The 18,113-nt window shown below is 36.1% G+C and overlaps 1 protein-coding gene across 2 annotated transcripts in view; it reads right to left on the bottom strand.

Annotated features, from left to right (window-relative positions):
- Positions 1–3,365: 3,365 nt before the first annotated feature.
- The window catches only part of pparab (peroxisome proliferator-activated receptor alpha b), a 40,610-nt gene continuing 25,862 nt past the window's right edge, over positions 3,366–18,113 (bottom strand). For both annotated transcript variants that reach the window (XM_056243654.1, XM_056243655.1), the window contains exons 5-8: positions 13,548–13,747; positions 9,881–10,090; positions 7,835–8,078; positions 3,366–3,642 (exon numbers count right to left, since the gene is read on the bottom strand). In XM_056243654.1, the coding sequence (XP_056099629.1) occupies positions 3,398–3,642; positions 7,835–8,078; positions 9,881–10,090; positions 13,548–13,747 (899 nt within the window). In that variant the 3' untranslated portion in view covers positions 3,366–3,397. The remainder of the gene's footprint in view (positions 3,643–7,834; positions 8,079–9,880; positions 10,091–13,547; positions 13,748–18,113) is intronic.

Here is an 18,113-nt window from a genome sequence, read left to right as displayed (position 1 = left end):
CAAAATGAAAACTCTGTCAGTAATTACTCTCCCTCATGTTGTTCAACCCCGTAAGACTTTCGTTTCGTTCATCTTCGGAACACAAATTAAGATATTTTTGATTAAATCTGAGAGCTGGATCACTCCTCCATAGGCTTCTTAAGGGATCGAAACTGGCCGGCCCAAAAGTTATGAAAGACATCGTTAAAATAGTCCGTTTTTGCGCACAAAAAGTATTCTCGTCGCTTGATAAACTTAAAGCAGCACTAAGCAGGAATTCCGTTTTTGTCAAACAGCGACCCCTAGAGTCGCTGTGGAGCACTTGTACTGTCGTGAATAGCACTCTCGCAGAGATGGCTCGCACTCACGGCCGGATCCCCTCCCCCTGTACACCGGTACCTGTTCAGTAGGATGGACGCTGTAACGAGTGGAAATAAGGTATGGCCCCTTTAAGAGCTGCACACACCCTGTTTAACTGTCGGCAGTCTGTATTGTATGTGCGCTTCGAACACCACATGTAGACGGCGCCGGGTTATTTCTGTTTGATGCTCATTTTATCAGAATTTTATCAGATCTGTTTTTTGCCGTAAAGCAATTCGTTACCTCGCGAGACCTGATATCACACGATACTTCCTAACACTGAGGTCGGCGGCCCGGCGGCCCAAAGTTGCAAGGGTGGTTTTGCGGCTCACAGGCACCAGGGGGGTGCGAGACGACCACCATTCAACACGAAATTAGTAATATAAACATTACAATGACTCCAAAGCTGTTCGGTTAAGGTAAAAAAGTTTAAGATTGAGCCACTGTAGTCACTCGGACTATTTTAACGATGTCTTTCATAACTTTTCTGGGCCGGTCAGTTTCGATCCCTTAAGAAGCCTATGGAGGAGTGATCCAGCTCTCAGATTTAATCAAAAATATCTTAATTTGTGTCCCGAAGATGAACGAAAGTCTTACGGGGTTGAACAACATGAGGGAGAGTCATTACTGACTGAGTTTACATTTTGGGGTAAACTATCCCTTTAATACCAGGAGTAAACAGCGCCTGAGTCAAACACGTCCGTCTAGCGCATGTTTACATACACGAGCGATGGAAAAGCAGCACAGTGGAATGCAAAAACGCCTTCTGTGTGAACGGACCCTCGTGCAACAACTTTTTTACGTAGATAAAATTACACGGACATATTAGCTTCTCTTTCTGGTTCACATAGGGAAGTGAAAAAGTAGTTGAAGAATGAGGCTTGAGACGAGGCACTGCGGTTCTCTGAGAAGAGCGATGGACTGCTGGAGCGACAGAAGACGAATGTGTGAAACGGATTCATACAGGAAGGAAATGAAATCATGTGAGCAGCTGCAGGAACACATTGCATAGCTGTAATGTGGATCTATACAGAAAATAAAGGGATTTCTGGGCTACTGCATTGAGTGTTTACTTTCATAATGGCCATATATTATCAAACGGTTATCAGATATGGGCCCGTTCACAAACTTTATAGTCATTACATCTAATTTACCTGAGTAGGGACGTCACATTCACATGCCGAATGCATCAAGTCTGACAGACGCCCATGTTCAAGGAATAGTTCACTTGAATATTGCATGTTGCTTCATACAAGCCAACATTGCATTGAATTGTTTTGCAGAAAAAACACATTTAGTGGCGAAACTCGTAGTGCTGCTTATGCTTGAAGTACACTAACAGTCAAACGTTTTTTAATGTTTTTAAAAGAAGTCTCTTCTGCTCACCAAGGCTGCATTTATTTGATTAAAAATGCAAAAAAATCTGTGATATTGTGAAATATTATTACAATTTAAAATAAGTGTTTTCTATGTGAATATAGAGTAAACTGTAATTTATTCCTGTGATCAAAGCTGGATTTTCAGCATCATTACTCCAGTCTTCAGTGTCACATGATCCTTCAGAAATCACTCTAATATGATGATTTGCAGCTCAAGAAACATTTATTATCAATGTTGAAAACATTGGATTCTTTTTTTTTTCAGGATTCTTTGAAAGTTCAAAAGAACAGCATTTATTTGAAATATAATCTTTTGAAACATTAGAAATGTCTTTACTGTAACTTTTGATCAATTTAATTCATCCTTGATGAATAAAAGGATTGACTTATTTTATTGATTTCCTACGGAGGCGTATTGCATTCATTTTAGGAAAAAAAAATCTACTCTGTTTTTCTGAATTAACGAGTTAATTATCTCAGAATTACGAGATCATTTTTCATGAAAAAAAGTTTTTGCTCTGTTTTTCTGAATTAATGACTTAAATAACTCATTAATTCATAAAAACAGAGTGAAAAAATGTTTTTCAAGAAAAATGTATTTCATAATTCTGAGATAATTAACTCGTTAATTCAGAAAAACAGAGTAGATTTTTTTCTTCAAGTGAATGCAATACGCCTCCGTAATTTCCCCCCAAAAATAAAATAAAAATTCTTACTGACCCCAAACTTGTGAACGGTATAGTGTTTAAAAGTACAAGATGAACAGAATGAAGTTTTGATTAATCAAAGAATCCTGAAATAAAAATGTAAATAACTGTTTTCAACATTGATACTAATGAAAAATGTTTTGTTTTTTGTTTTTTTGTATTTTTAATCAAATAAATGCAGCCTTGGTGACCATAAGAGACTTCTTTTAAAATATAAAAATCAAAAATGTTTGACTGGAAGTGAATGAATGCTGTAACGCCTCATTTGTCATGTGTTCAAGCCCTTGAAACACTGGATTACAGTAAAACAGCATCGGTCGTGAGGTATCGATCATCTAAACCTGTAAAGCTGCACTGATGGGTGCTTGGAGATGAAGTGTCTTCACTGGTCAAACTGAAACGTAATATCGTGTTGTAACCAGGCGTGAACCGATAAAGCAATAAATAACTCATGTTTTTCATGATCATCTACAAATGTCAAGTTTTAACCGTAGTAAATGGTGAAATACAAAGGCTGGAAACTGTTCAAGATATAAGAAACTCGAGACGCATTTTCATTCGCTCAGTGCTTGATGTTATAAAAAAAAAAAAAAAAAAAAAAGTGTTCATAACGTTAATCATGAAGCAAAGTCCCTAAAACGTTCCAAAACGGTAATTTTCACTAGTTGCGGTAGGTGGAAGTCACTTGGGTGATCTTTCTGAAAACTGAGTTGTAAGTGTCATAAAAAGTCAGTATAAAAAAGGATATTGCTGTATGAATAAGTTGGATTTTACGGTTTCTATTCACAGTTTCTGGCCCGAAGTGACCAGTAAGCGCTTTATAAAATTTCCCCCCAAAAAAGTTCCAAAAACCACAGGATGCGTTTTAGTTGGCATTGCAACAACCGCAGAAACCATTGTTTAACTCGACGATAATGAAGAGCCCCGATGTCTCGAGATCCTGGAAATAGTGGTTTCTGTGTTTTGAAGGCCTCAGTACATGTCTCTGTAGATCTCCTGCAGTAAGGGATGCAGTGACGTGTCCTCCGTCTTCTTGATCTCCTGCACGAGGTGAGCGTGCTCCGTCACCAGCTGCCGAAGGTCCACGAGTTTCTGGAGGAGTTTGGGGAAGAGGAAGCCGTGGTCGGGGTGGTTGCTCCTCAGATGCAGATGAAGCACGTTAACGATGGTCTCCTGCATTCGCTCGATGTGCGGGACGTTCACCAGGCCCGGCCGATCTGAAACACAAGACAAATTAGTCTCAAAGAAATCACTTTTCTTCAACCATTGTTAAAAAAGCTTCCAGCAAATAGACTTAAAAAAAAAAATCTGAATAAAGCGATTCTGAATAAATTCTTGAAAACTTCAGCAAATATGACGTTTTTTTAATTTGATTTTCTCTTCAGTGATTCTTACGGAAGAGGATTAGGGCCAAGCAATAATAAAAAAATAAAACCATCTCGAGATTAAAGTCATTATAATGCGAAATTAAACTCGTTAAATTTCGAGAGAGAAAAGGTCGAAATACAATCGTGAGAATAAACTCATTAAATATCGTGAATAAACACAACGAGATTATTCTCAAGATTGTATTTCGACTTTTTTCTCGAAATTTAACGAGTTTTTTCTCAAAACACAACGACTTTATTCTCGATATTTAATGAGTTTATTCTCAAGATTGTATTTCGAGTTTTTTTTCTAGAAATTCAACGAGTTTTTTCTCGAAACACAACGACTTTATTCTCGAAATTTAATGAGTTTATTCTCAAGATTGTATTTCGACTTTTTTCTCGAAATTTAACGAGTTTTTTCTCAAAACACAACGACTTTATTCTCGATATTTAATGAGTTTATTCTCAAGATTGTATTTCGACTTTTTTTCTAGAAATTTAACGTTTTTTTTCTCGAAACACAACGACTTTATTCTCAATATTTAATGAGTTTATTCTCAAGATTGTATTTCGACTTTTTTTCTAGAAATTTAACGATTTTTTTCTCGAAACACAACGACTTTATTCTCAATATTTAATGAGTTTATTCTCAAGATTGTATTTCGCCTTTTTTTCTCGAAATTTAACGATTTTTTTCTCGAAACACAACGACATTATTCTCGATATTTAATGAGTTTATTCTCAAGATTGTATTTCGACTTTTTTTCTAGAAATTTAACGATTTTTTTCTCGAAACACAACGACATTATTCTCGATATTTAATGAGTTTATTCTCAAGATTGTATTTCGACTTTTTTTCTCGAAATTTAACGAGTTTTTTTCTCAAAACACAATGACTTTATTCTCGATATTTAATGAGTTTATTCTCAAGATTGTATTTCGAGTTTTTTTCTAGAAATTCAACGAGTTTTTTCTCGAAACACAACGACTTTATTCTCGAAATTTAATGAGTTTATTCTCAAGATTGAATTTCGACTTTTTTCTCTAAATTTAACAATTTTTTTCTCGAAACACAACGACTTTATTCTCGAAATTTAATGAGTTTATTCTCAAGATTGTATTTCGACTTTTTTCTCGAAATTTAACGAGTTTTTTTCTCAAAACACAACGACTTTATTCTCGATATTTAATGAGTTTATTCTCAAGATTGTATTTCGACTTTTTTCTCGAAATTTAACGAGTTTTTTCTCAAAACACAACGACTTTATTCTCGATATTTAATGAGTTTATTCTCAAGATTGTATTTCGACTTTTTTTCTAGAAATTTAACGTTTTTTTTCTCGAAACACAACGACTTTATTCTCGATATTTAATGAGTTTATTCTCAAGATTGTTTTTCGACTTTTTTCTCTAAATTTAACGAGTTTTTTCTCAAAACACAACGACATTATTCTCGATATTTAATGAGTTTATTCTCAAGATTGTATTTCGACTTTTTTCTCGAAATTTAACGAGTTTTTTTCTCAAAACACAATGACTTTATTCTCGATATTTAATGAGTTTATTCTCATGATTGTATTTGGAGTTTTTTTTCTAGAAATTCAACGAGTTTTTTTTCTAGAAATTCAACGAGTTTTTTCTCGAAACACAACGACTTTATTCTCGAAATTTAATGAGTTTATTCTCAAGATTGAATTTCGACTTTTTTCTCTAAATTTAACAAGTTTTTTCTCGAAACACAACGACTTTATTCTCGAAATTTAATGAGTTTATTCTCAAGATTGTATTTCGACTTTTTTCTCTAAATTTAACGAGTTTTTTCTCAAAACACAACGACTTTATTCTCGAAATTTAATAAGTTTATTCTCAAGATTTTATTTCGACTTTTTTTTCTAGAAATTTAACGAGTTTAATTTCGCATTATATTGACGAGATGGTTTTATTTCTTTTATTATAGCTTGGCCCTAATCCTCTTCCGTAGATTCTGAATCGATTCTTGAAAACTTTGGCCTGGCCGATCTGAAACACAAGACAAATTAGTCTCGAATAAATCACTGGCAAGCAAAAGCTCGTCGATTGTTTTCAATAATTGTAATAGTTGATATTACACCTCACGGTCCAATTCTGTGAATCACAATCCGATTCTGAGATTATTCTTGATCTGCATATTTTTACTTATTAATTTATAGAGTTTACCAACTCGGAATAGCAAATGTATTTGGGTTTTTTTTTTTTTTAAATTACTTTGTATATATTTAAAATAATTACAAAATGAATTATAAATAAAAATTATTGTATGTTAAGAATTATTAAATAACTACAGTGAATATAGCCTAAAAACAGAAGCAAATTTTTAATTAGATTCTCCCTTCAGCGATTCTGAATCGATTCTTGAAAACTTCAGCAAATATAGTTTTTTTCATTTTATTCTCTCTTCAAACTTGAAAATTTCAGCAAATATACACATTTTAATTTGATTCTCTCTTCAGCGATTCTGAATTGATTCTTGAAAATTTTTGTAAATATAACTTTAATTCAAATCTCTCTTTAGCGATTCTGAATCGATTCTTGAAAACTTCAGCAAATATATATATATATATATTTCATTCGATTCTCTCTTCAGCGATTCTGAATTGATTCTTGAAAACCTCAGTAAATATATATATATTTTTAAATTTGATTCTCTCTTAACGATTCTGAATCGATTCTTGAATCTTTTAGTTCTCCCACCTCTATAGTTTATTATAATTAAAGATTTTCTACATGAAAGGGATTATAAATGCATAAAATCCAGCTTGTGTTGCTACAAATGTCACATACACAATATATTTTTTAAGTATTATAGCAGAAAAAGTCATTTTAACAGTAATTAAAGAACAATGAAAAAAATGTAATTATTGAAATAAAAATCTATTTAAATATATAATAAAAATATAATCTAATAGAGGGATAGGCAACGGCGATCCTGGAGTGCCGCTGTCCTGCAGAGTTTAGCTCCAACCCTGATATAAACTCACCTACCTTTAGCCTTAGTAATCCTGAAGACATTGATTAGTAGGGGTGGGACGATACAGGTACCTCACGATTCAATTCTGTGGCGATATGTGGTCCACGATATGATAATATCACGATTCGCGATATCTACGATATTCAATATATTGGAAGAAATTTCATCAACGATATATCACGATATATGTGACTGAAAAGAAAGATTAACAATGCATGTGTACATATTGAGAATTAATATACCGTAAAACTTCCCGGGTTTTTATTTTCCCAAATCGTCGAACTGCACCGGCTTGTATTCGAGACAGGCGTCTATATGAGACAGGCCTTTATAATTTAGTGTTGAGATGTTGTTCATTGAGTTTAGGCGAGTCTCTAATCTCTAAAAATCTCCAAATGCTCCACGTGAAACTGCGGTCTTCCGACCTTTTACTATCGTGTCAATTGATTTTGATTAATATGCGCGAGGGAGAGAGCAAGACAGCGCTCGTGTTGTTTGAAGACGTGAAAGTGGGCGCGCGCGGCCGTTGCGCTCTCTCTGCTCGTAAAACCCGAAGTGTCTCCACACTTTAGAGTGGAAACTAGCGGGTGGGTCTTTGATTCGTTTTTTATTGTTTTCCGCCATTCTTCTCGCTTCTCTCTGTTGTTGTTAGTTAACTTGTGTGCTTCACCGGCCGCTGTTTGCGCCACTTTACCCCTATTTACTCGAACAGCGCCCCCCGCAAACAGAATGGTAGATATTGGGTAGTGACAGTGACACTGACAACGGGTAAATTAATCATTTTGTGTTGTAATAAAATATCGATATTGGGCGTTAGTGTATCGATTATTTATTGCGACAGAGAGCACAACAATATATTGCAATATCGATTTTTTTTCCCACCCCTATTGATTAGCTTGTTCAGGTGTGTTTGATTAGGGTTGGAGCTAAACTCTGCAGGACAGCGGCACTCCAGGATCGACGTTGCCTATCCCTGATCTAATATATCGACATTTTATTTCAATAAAATAAATATAAAAAGACTCAATCCACCTCCACAGCAGATGATGGCAGCAACGAACAGCGCGAGGTCACTGTCGTCCAGCTCGAGGGAGTTGAACTTCATGGCGAACTGAAACTTGGGCTCCATCATCTCGCTGAACGGCCGCCGCAAGCTCTTCAGAAACTCTCTGGTGATGAACCCGCTCCCGTACGCCACCAGCAAACCGTCTTTATTCATGCATGACGCCAACATGGCAAACAGCGCCTCATGGACGCCGTACTTTAATAATGTCACCTGTCGGAGAACAGACTGCGTTCAATTCAACGTGCTTATACAATGTTCATATATAAAGATCTGGGTTTGAAATTAACACCCGCCAATCCGCTAAATGAGGAAATGGCGGGAAACGCTGTCAAATCACGAGCCAATCTGGCGTGTTATTTATAATATTTACTCACTTTGCTGGGGAAGTTCGTGTGTAAGACAAATCTGCGCAGATTTAGTGTAAATACTCGACTCGTGAGTCCTCATGATATATTAAATACAGTGTATTGCTCAGAATCTGCTCATATCTGGCTTACTTGAACACACACGTCACTACGCAACAAATAACGCCGCGCTTGTTCATTTGCATTGAAGCAATAGCGAAGATTAAAAAGCATTTGATTAACAGAAAAGATATTATTACATGTTTCTGATGTTCTGTGTGCTGTATCGATCTGTCCATCTAAAACTAATTTTTGGTGAAAAGGATGAGGATGAAAGAGGAAGGGAGGAGATGCTGGATGACAGGATTTTGTTAGAATAAGAAATGAATGTATGAAATCCAAATTTTATAATATATATATATATATATACACTACCGTTCAAAAGTTTGGGGTCAGTGAGAATTTTATTTTTATTTTTTGGAGGAAAGAAATCAATAGTTTTATTTATCAAGGACAGTAAAGACATTTATAATGTTACAAAAGATTCTATTTCAAACAAATGCTGTTCTTTTGAACTTCCTATTCATCAAAGAATCCAACTGTTTCAACATTGATAATAATAATAAATGTTTCTTGAGCATCAAATCCTCATATTATACTGATTTGTGAAGGATCATTTGACACTGAAGACACTGACACTGGTGATGCTGAAAATTCAGCTTTGATCACAGGAATAAATTACACTTTACTATATATTCACACAGAAAACAGCTGATTTACACTGGAATAATATTTAATACTAAAACTGATTTTTGTTGTATTTTTCATCAAATAAGCGCAGCCATGGTTAGCAGAAGAGAATTCTTTTAAAAGTATTTAAAATCGTACAGACCCCAAACTTTTGAACGGTAGTGTATATATATATATATATATATATATATAAAAAAAACTGTGACGTAGTTAATCTGGTTTCTTTCTCTTTTTTGGGGCTTGTAGAAGTTCTGAATGGCCGGTAACTTAAAAATTTAGTAGTGTAGTATTACAAATTTATTCAAATGTTTAATTTAGATTTATAGTATATAAACTGAGGAAGTTTATTCGTGTGAATAACTAAGGTAAATGTCACAAACCTGCCTGTTCCTGTCTGTCCTGATCTTTCTATTGCAAGTTAAATTGATACAATCACCTTTTGTTTTAAATGGTTCTTTGAGTTCCTGTCTCAGCGTTTGGAGACTATCACCTTTTGTCATTGAATAGTCCGGCTGATTAGATTAGTTTCTATGCATTCGAATCACCTTATGTTTTAAATGGTTCTGGGAGCCCCTGGCTCAGTTTGAATAGTTATGCTGATTGGATTAGGCCAGGGCAGGTTTCTAAACCTGTATACTTCATTTACATGCTTTGTTTCAGAGTGTCTCCACCTCTATGTAACCCCTCCCCCTTATAAGGTATATGAACAGTCTGTATTTTAGTTTAGTCAGACTAAAATAGGTCTTAGACTAGACTGGTCTTCGCTTCTGAGTTTTCAAACACTTTAGAAGAAATAAGTTCACAACAGTAGCCAAATTGGCCCGATGAGAGGAAAAGTTAATTTCAAACCCTGAATGTTCATATATAAAGATCTGGGTGACAAATCATAATCATGAAGCTTTAAGAGTTTGCACTCACCTGGTCATTGAGGTCCAGGTCTGAGAAGCCTGGCACGGATTTGGCGAACTCCGTCAGCTCAGTCACCGTCTCCACCGAGGTGCACTGGCAGCAGTGAAATATCCGGACCTCGGCGTCCTTATTCAGCAGCCCTCCAGAAGAGCCCACCATCTTCGCCACGAACGTCTGCTCCGCCAACTGCAGCGTCTCCATGTCGTGGATCACAAAGGGCTATGCAAAACAATGAGAAGGAAGCATAAAGATTAAGAATAAACTGTAAGAGTGAGAATAAACATTTCGCAATAAATTAATACATGAGTAACTAACTGTATTTTCTATGTACATTTCTGAAATGCACTTTCTGTAAAGCTGCTTTGAAACAATATGTATTGTGAAAAGCGCTATACAAATAAATTTGAATTGAATTTAATTGAATTGAACAATACAGTTCTACGCCAGATGACCATATCTAGAGTAAAGGTGGCAGGTGGGCACTGGAAAATGTAATTCAATCAAATAAACAATGAAATTATATATAAAAATATAGATATGTCCCGCCCCAACATTGTGTTTCGATACTTTGAAAGATTGAAATTCAATAAAATCAATAATATAACAATAAATAGAATAAAAATGAGTGCTGCCAAACTGATTAATCGTGACTAAGATAAAAAGTTTGTAAATATACATGTGTGTAGAAATACATATATAAAGGTGAAACATTTATTTCAGTAATTCAGTCATTTTGATGATTATGGCTTACAACTTATGAAAACTCAAAATTAGAATATTCTGAAAAGATTTTCATAGCTATAATCCATAATCATCAAAATTATAACAAATAAAGGCTTGAAATATCTCTCTTTGCATGTAATAATGAGTCTATATAATATATTAGCACGATATACTTTTGCACGATATTCTAATTTTTCGAGTTTCACCTGTATTTATATCAATATATTATATAGACTCATTACATGCAAAGTGAGATATTTCAAGCCTTTATTTGTTATAATTTTGATGATTATGGCTTACAGCTATGAAAACCCCAAATTAATATGCACAAATACAATATTGTGAAAAGGTTTTCATAAGCTGTAATCCATAATCATCAAAATTCTAACAAATAAAGGATTGAAATATCTCAATTTGCATGTAATGAGTCTATATAATATATTAGTTTCACCTTTTAAGTTGAATTACTGAAATAAATGAACTTTTGCACGCTATTCTAATTTTTCGAGTTTCACCTGTAAATACACACACACACATTCATATAGATATATCTATTGTATATATATTTACAAACTTTTGCTTAAATGCGATAAATCGCGATTAATTGATTTGACAGCACTAATAAAAAGTTATATTATATGCATATATACTGTATCTACACACACACATACTGTATATATATATATATATATATATATATATGTTTAGATCCAATTAATCAATTTTACAGCACTGATAAATATTAAATATTGAATATATATTAAATATATAATTAAATTATATATTTATAATGACATTATATATGACATTGCTAGGGCATTACCCAACTTCACTTCAGTAGTTTAAAAAAACCACAAATAAACAAACAATTAAAAATAAGTAATAAAATAACATAAAAATAATAAAAACGATAAAATAAAAACAATAACATTATGATTGATTGATATTATTATTATTATGTGTATATGTAACAGACTCAGCTTCATGTTTCAATACTTCCTAAACTGTCAAGCCAATTAATTGTATCACTATGCAATTGTGTTTCACGAGGACAATACGATATCAGATGTACAGCATCTTCTTTACACAACCTGATTAAGTTCAGATGAAGGCATTTGTTCCAAACGGGCCTAAAACTCAAGCCGCTCCCGCCTCCATAAGAGAGGTCGACATGACACCCCGAGAGGCTCGTGAGAGAACAAGCGTACTGTGCGAGATGAAAGACTCGTCTTAATTCAGCTGCTCTCACTCCCAACAGCTGGCCCGTGTCCTGCAGAGCTCACAACCAACAATCGAGCTAGTGTTACAGATGCATGATGGGAAACACGTCTGAGGTGGAACCCATCCTTACACTGACACACATCCACACCCAGTCGGGATTCTGTGCAACTATAAACCCCTGCCCCATGACCTCGTGTCACATACAATAAGAGATTGGTTTTATTGATGGGCTTTGTGCTTTATAAGAAGGTAGAGAGACAGGAAACTGTGTAAGCACATGCACCGACCACTGCGCAATAGCTCAAAACTGAAAAATCATTTGTAAATCATTTGATCTTGGCATGACATGCTGCCTTAAAATAGTTTTAAAAGGTTATACAGACAGACAAACAACATCTAACAGACTGACTGCTAAGGTGTTCTAAGTGGTTGCTAAGGTGATCTGAATGGTTGCTAGGTCATTGTTATGTGGTTTCAAAGGTGTGCTGGGTTGTTATTAGGCCATTGCTAAGGTGTTCTGTGTGTTACTAGGGCATTGCTAAGGTGTTCTGTGTGTTACTAGGGCATTGCTATGCTAAGGTGGTCTGTGTTGTTGCTAGGCCGTTGTTAAGGTGTTCTGTGTGGTAACTAGGCTATATGGTTGCAAAAAGGTGTTCTGTGTTGTTCCTAGGGCATTGCTAAGGTGGTCTGTGTTGTTCCTAGGCCGTTGTTAAGGTGTTCTGTGTGATTACTAGGCTATATGGTTGCAAAAAGGTGTTCTGTGTTGTTCCTAGGGCATTGCTAAGGTGTTCTGTGTGTTACTAGGGCATTGCTAAGGTGGTCTGTGTTGTTCCTAGGCCGTTGTTAAGGTGTTCTGTGTGGTTACTAGGCTATATGGTTGCAAAAAGGTGTTCTCTGTTGTTCCTAGGGCATTGCTAAGGTGGTATAGGTTGTTGCTAGGCTGTTGTTAATGTGTTTTGGGTGGTTACTAGGCTATATGGTTGCAAAAAGGTGTTCTGTGTTGTTCCTAGGGCATTGCTAAGGTGTTCTGTGTGTTACTAGGGCATTGCTAAGGTGGTCTGTGTTGTTCCTAGGCCGTTGTTAAGGTGTTCTGTGTGGTTACTAGGCTATATGGTTGCAAAAAGGTGTTCGCTGTTGTTCCTAGGGCATTGCTAAGGTGGTATAGGTTGTTGCAGGCTGTTGTTAATGTGTTTTGGGTGTGTTGTTGTTAGGGCGTTGGTAAGGTGTTCCGAATAGTTGCTAGGCCATTACTAAGGTGGGATGAGTGGCTGCAAGGATATTGCTATGCTGTTGCTAGGGCGTTGCTAGAGTGTTCTGGATGGTTCCTAGGTAGTATCTAGGGAGTTCTGGGTTGTAAGAGTCTTACTAAGGTGTTCTGAATGGTTAATAGGGTGTTGCTAAGGTGGTCTGAGTGGCTGCAAGGACATTGCTATGCTGTTGCTAGGGCGTTGCTAGAGTATTCTGGATGGTTCCTAGGTAGTGTCTAGGAAGTTCTGGGTTGTAAGAGTCTTACTAAGGTGTTCTGAATGGTTAATATGGTGTTTCTAAGGTGGTCTGAGTGGCTGCTAGGACATTGCTATGCTGTTGCTAGGGCGTTGCTAAAGTGTTCTGGATGGTTGCTAGGGTGTTCTGGGTTGTTAGGGTGTTGCCTTTTTTTTGTGCCACTGCCCTTTAAATGATCTGTGCACGTCCCTGTTGCTTGGATGACTTACACATGGAAGAATTCTCTTACCGGCGTGCTCGTCTTGCCCGTCAAGATAGTCCGTGCTTTGCATTTGTTCATGTTGAAGTTCTTCATGTAGGCCTCGTAGATCTGCTTGGCCAGGGTTTTTTGATCGGCCAGCTGCGGGTCCTCGACCTCTCGTTCTCCCGTCAGGATCTCTGCCTTCAACCTTAGCTTCTCCGACTGTGGCATTCGCCCGAAGCGGATCGCTGTTCGAGGGATTATAAGGTAACTTATTGATAACACACAAACCAACATCCCAAGTACTGATGCTCCCCCTGTAGGAAGCTCTGACATCTGACATGTTTCTGCATATCTGAAGTCGTCCCAGTTATATGTGGATATAATCTGACGTGATCATTTGTGTTTAGTTCTTAAAGGGTTAGTTCACCCAAAAATGAAAATGATGTCATTAATGACTCTCCCTCATGTCGTCCCAAGCCCGTCAGACCTCCGTTCATCTTCAGAACACAGTTTAAGATATTTTAGATTTAGTCCGAGAGCTTTCTGTCCCTCCATTGTAAATGTATGTACGGTATACTGTCCTTGTCCAGAAAGGAAATAAAGACATCATCAAAGTAGTCCATGTCACATCAGTGGGTTAGTTAGAGTGTGTTGAAGCATCGAAAATACATTTTGGTCCAAAAATAACCAAAACTAGGACTTTATTCAGCATTGTATTGTCTTCCGGTTCTGTTGTGGATCCGCGTTCAGTGCTGCTGCTGACGTGTGCTGACGGCGGCACTGAACGCGGATCCACAACAGAACCGGAATACACACACACACACACACACACACCAGACACACGTCAGCAGCGTCTTACGTCAGCGGCGGCACTGAACGCGGATCCACAACAGAACCGGAATACACACACACACACACACACACACCAGACACACGTCAGCAGCGTCTTACGTCAGCAGCGGCACTGAACGCGGATCCACATCAGAACCGGAATACACACACACACACACACACACCAGACACACGTCAGCAGCGTCTTACGTCAGCAGCGGCACTGAACGCGGATCCACATCAGAACCGGAATACACACACACACACACACACACCAGACACACGTCAGCAGCGTCTTACGTCAGCAGCAGCACTGAACGCGGATCCACAACAGAACCGGAAGACAATACAATGCTGAATAAAGTCCTAGTTTTGGTTATTTTTGGACCAAAATGTATTTTCGATGCTTCAACACACTCTAGCTAACCCACTGATGTCACATGGACTACTTTGATGATGTCTTTATTTCCTTTCTGGACAAGGACAGTATACCGTACACACATTTACAATGGAGGGACAGAAAGCTCTCGGACTAAATCTAAAATATCTTAAACTGTGTTCTGAAGATGAACGGAGGTCTGACGGGCTTGGGACGACATGAGGGCGAGTCATTAATGACATCATTTTCATTATTGGGTGAACGAACCCTGACCTTTCAAGAGCGCAAATCACATTGAAATACTCTTTCCCTGACTGCTATATCTAATGCTGTGTAACAACTTGGCACAACGCTCAGCAAGCTTTTGTTCAATATCCCTATAAATTCTAAACTTGTCAAGCCAATTAATTGTGTCACTATGCAATTGTGTTTCACAAGGACAATACGACATCAGATGTACAGCATCTTCTTTACACAACCTGATTAAGTTCAGATGGCATTTGTTCTAAACGGCTGTAACTCTTTACTCTGAGGATTCTCTTGCAAAACAACCACATGCGCCGCTGATCACGGATGATTAATATTTGCTGAAATCCAAGGCCACTGTGTACAAATTTTGTCAGATCAGGATGTCTGGTGCCTTAGAAACTCGCCCAGAGGAATTGAGTAACACGAGTTTCAATCTGGCCCGAGTTCAAATGGAGTTTGATGGTGTAATTCGACACGCAGAGCAGCGATGGGCATCATTTTCAGAAACTGGCGTGTTTTGGATAGTTGTGAGGTGGTTTCTAACTGTCTCTACTGGTATATAGTGCACTCAAATGCAGACATCTTTAGTACCTGAAATGCAATCCTAACACAGACGGCACAATCCCCAACAGCTAATGAGCTTAAAGTCCCGGCCTGTAAACCTCCAGTGCTTGAAACACACACCCATGTTACAAAGACATTCACCAAACATTTGCATGCTATGAACTACACTACCGTTCAAAAGTTTGGGGTCAGTGAGAATTTTATTTTTATTTTTTGGAGGAAAGAAATCAATACTTTTATTTATCAAGGACAGTAAAGACATTTATAATGTTACAAAAGATTATTTTTCAAACAAATGCTGTTCTTTTGAACTTCCTATTCATCAAAGAATCCTAAAAATAAAATAAAAAAAAATGTACAACTGACAGACCAACAACTGTTTCAACATTGATAATAATAATAAATGTTTCTTGAGCATCAAATCCTCATATTATACTGATTTGTGAAGGATCATTTGACACTGAAGACACTGACACTGGTGATGCTGAAAATTCAGCTTTGATCACAGGAATAAATTACACTTTACTATATATTCACACAGAAAACAGCTGATTTACACTGGAATAATATTTAATACTATAACTGATTTTTGTTGTATTTTTAATCAAATAAGCGCAGCCGTGGTTAGCAGAAGAGAATTCTTTTAAAAGTATTTAAAATCGTACCGACCCCAAACTTTTGAACGGTAGTGTATATGCATTGCTACGTCAAAGTTTAACTGCAATTAAGATCACAAAATAGCTGTGTTCTACAGGTGAAACTCGAAAAATGAGAATATCGTGCAAAAGTTCATTTATTTCAGTAATTCAACTTAAAAGGTGAAACTAATATATTATATAGACTCATTACATGCAAAGTGAGATATTTCAAGCCTTTATGTGTTATAATTTTGATGATTATGGATCACAGTTTATGAAAACTCCAAATTTAAAATTAGAATATTGTGAAAAGGTTTTCATATCTGTAAGCCATAATCATCACAATTATAACAAATAAAGGCTTGAAATATCTCACTTTGCATGTAATGAGTCTATATAATATATTAGTTTCACCTTTTAAGTTGAATTACTGAAATAAATGAGCACCATATTCAAATTTTTCGAGTTTCACCTGTATATATTTATTTCTACACACATGTATATTTACAAACTTTTTATGTTAGTCACAATTAATCAGTTTGGCAGCACTAATTTTTATTCTATTTATTTTTATATTATTGATTTTATTATATCAAAGTATTGAAACACAATGTTGGGGCGGGACATATCTATATTTTTATATTAAAAAATATATAAAATATTAAATATATTATAGAAAATTTTTCGAGTTTCACCTGTATGTTAATATATGTTAACCTGTCATTTATTCCTGTGATCAAAGCTGAATTTTCAGCATCATTACTCCAGTCTTCAGTGTCACATGATCCTTCAGAAATCACTCTAATATGATGATCTGATGCTCAAGATTCGTTAAAAGATTCCAATCTCTATTTAAACACCCATACGATCTCATTCACAAATGACAACGATTTTGTTCTGTGACACTATTGTTATTCATATTATCACAGAAGTAGTGGAATAAAAGTTTATAGTTCGGATATAAACACTGATCTCTACAAAAGCGATGAAAATAGTGTAAATCACCTTTTAAAAGCAACTCATCGCTTCAAATAACGATTGTATCAATCACAGCGTTAGACAAGTGACAGTTAAAAAATGTATTTGTCATTGAATCATTCATTCAGGTGATTCATACAAAAATGCTGATTCATCCAGTAATGAAACAAGTATTTATGAGTGAGTCATTGAATCGTTCATTCAACCCATTTAAAAAAAAAAAAAAAATTATTCAGATTAATTTAACATTTTAAATAGACTGCAGCAATGAACATTTTGTCAGAACTTCTAGTAAATTACATGTTATTTTGTTTAGTTGCCTGTTCAGGATCATGGGAGAATCGTGATCTCGGTTTGAAACCAAAAAAATCGTGATTCTCAATTGATCCAGAATCGTGCAGCTCTACTATCAATGTTGAAAACAGTTGTGCTGCTTCATATCTTCTTTGTGGGAAACCGTGATACATTTTTATCAGGATTTCTTGATGAATAGAAAGTTGTAAAGAACAGCATTTATTTGAAACAGAAATCTTTTGTAACATTATAAATGTCTTCACTGTCACTTTTAATCAATTTAATGCATTCACATTGATTTTTGAACCACAACCCCTGCAGTCCCACATGTAAAACGGCACGACATGAGGGTGAATAAATGATGACAGAACTTTCATTTTTCTGTGAACTTTCACTTTAAAGTCCCATCTAGTCAATAATTTTATCACTTAAAACTCATCTTTAAAATGACATATTTAAATGTTTTTTTCTTTGAAAAAATTCTTCATGCCTTAAAATATCTTGAATGTAACTCGACACCCTTGCCTCATTTAGTATACGCCGTTCTATGAATATGCAAATGAGCCCCGCCTCCACTCACTCCCTCAGCTCAGAGATCCACTGGTTGACGATCACACGTTGATCTGATTGGTTACAAGGTCGTTTGTGACGTCAGAAACACCAGCGATTTCAAACCGT

Source organism: Rhinichthys klamathensis, unplaced genomic scaffold, assembly GCF_029890125.1.
Source record: "Rhinichthys klamathensis goyatoka isolate OS25496 unplaced genomic scaffold, OSU_Roscu_1.1 h1tg000820l_1, whole genome shotgun sequence".
Classification (NCBI taxonomy): domain Eukaryota; kingdom Metazoa; phylum Chordata; class Actinopteri; order Cypriniformes; family Leuciscidae; genus Rhinichthys; species Rhinichthys klamathensis.
Note: the sequence above shows the minus strand (reverse complement) of the source record. Positions and strands in the feature narration are given on the sequence as shown.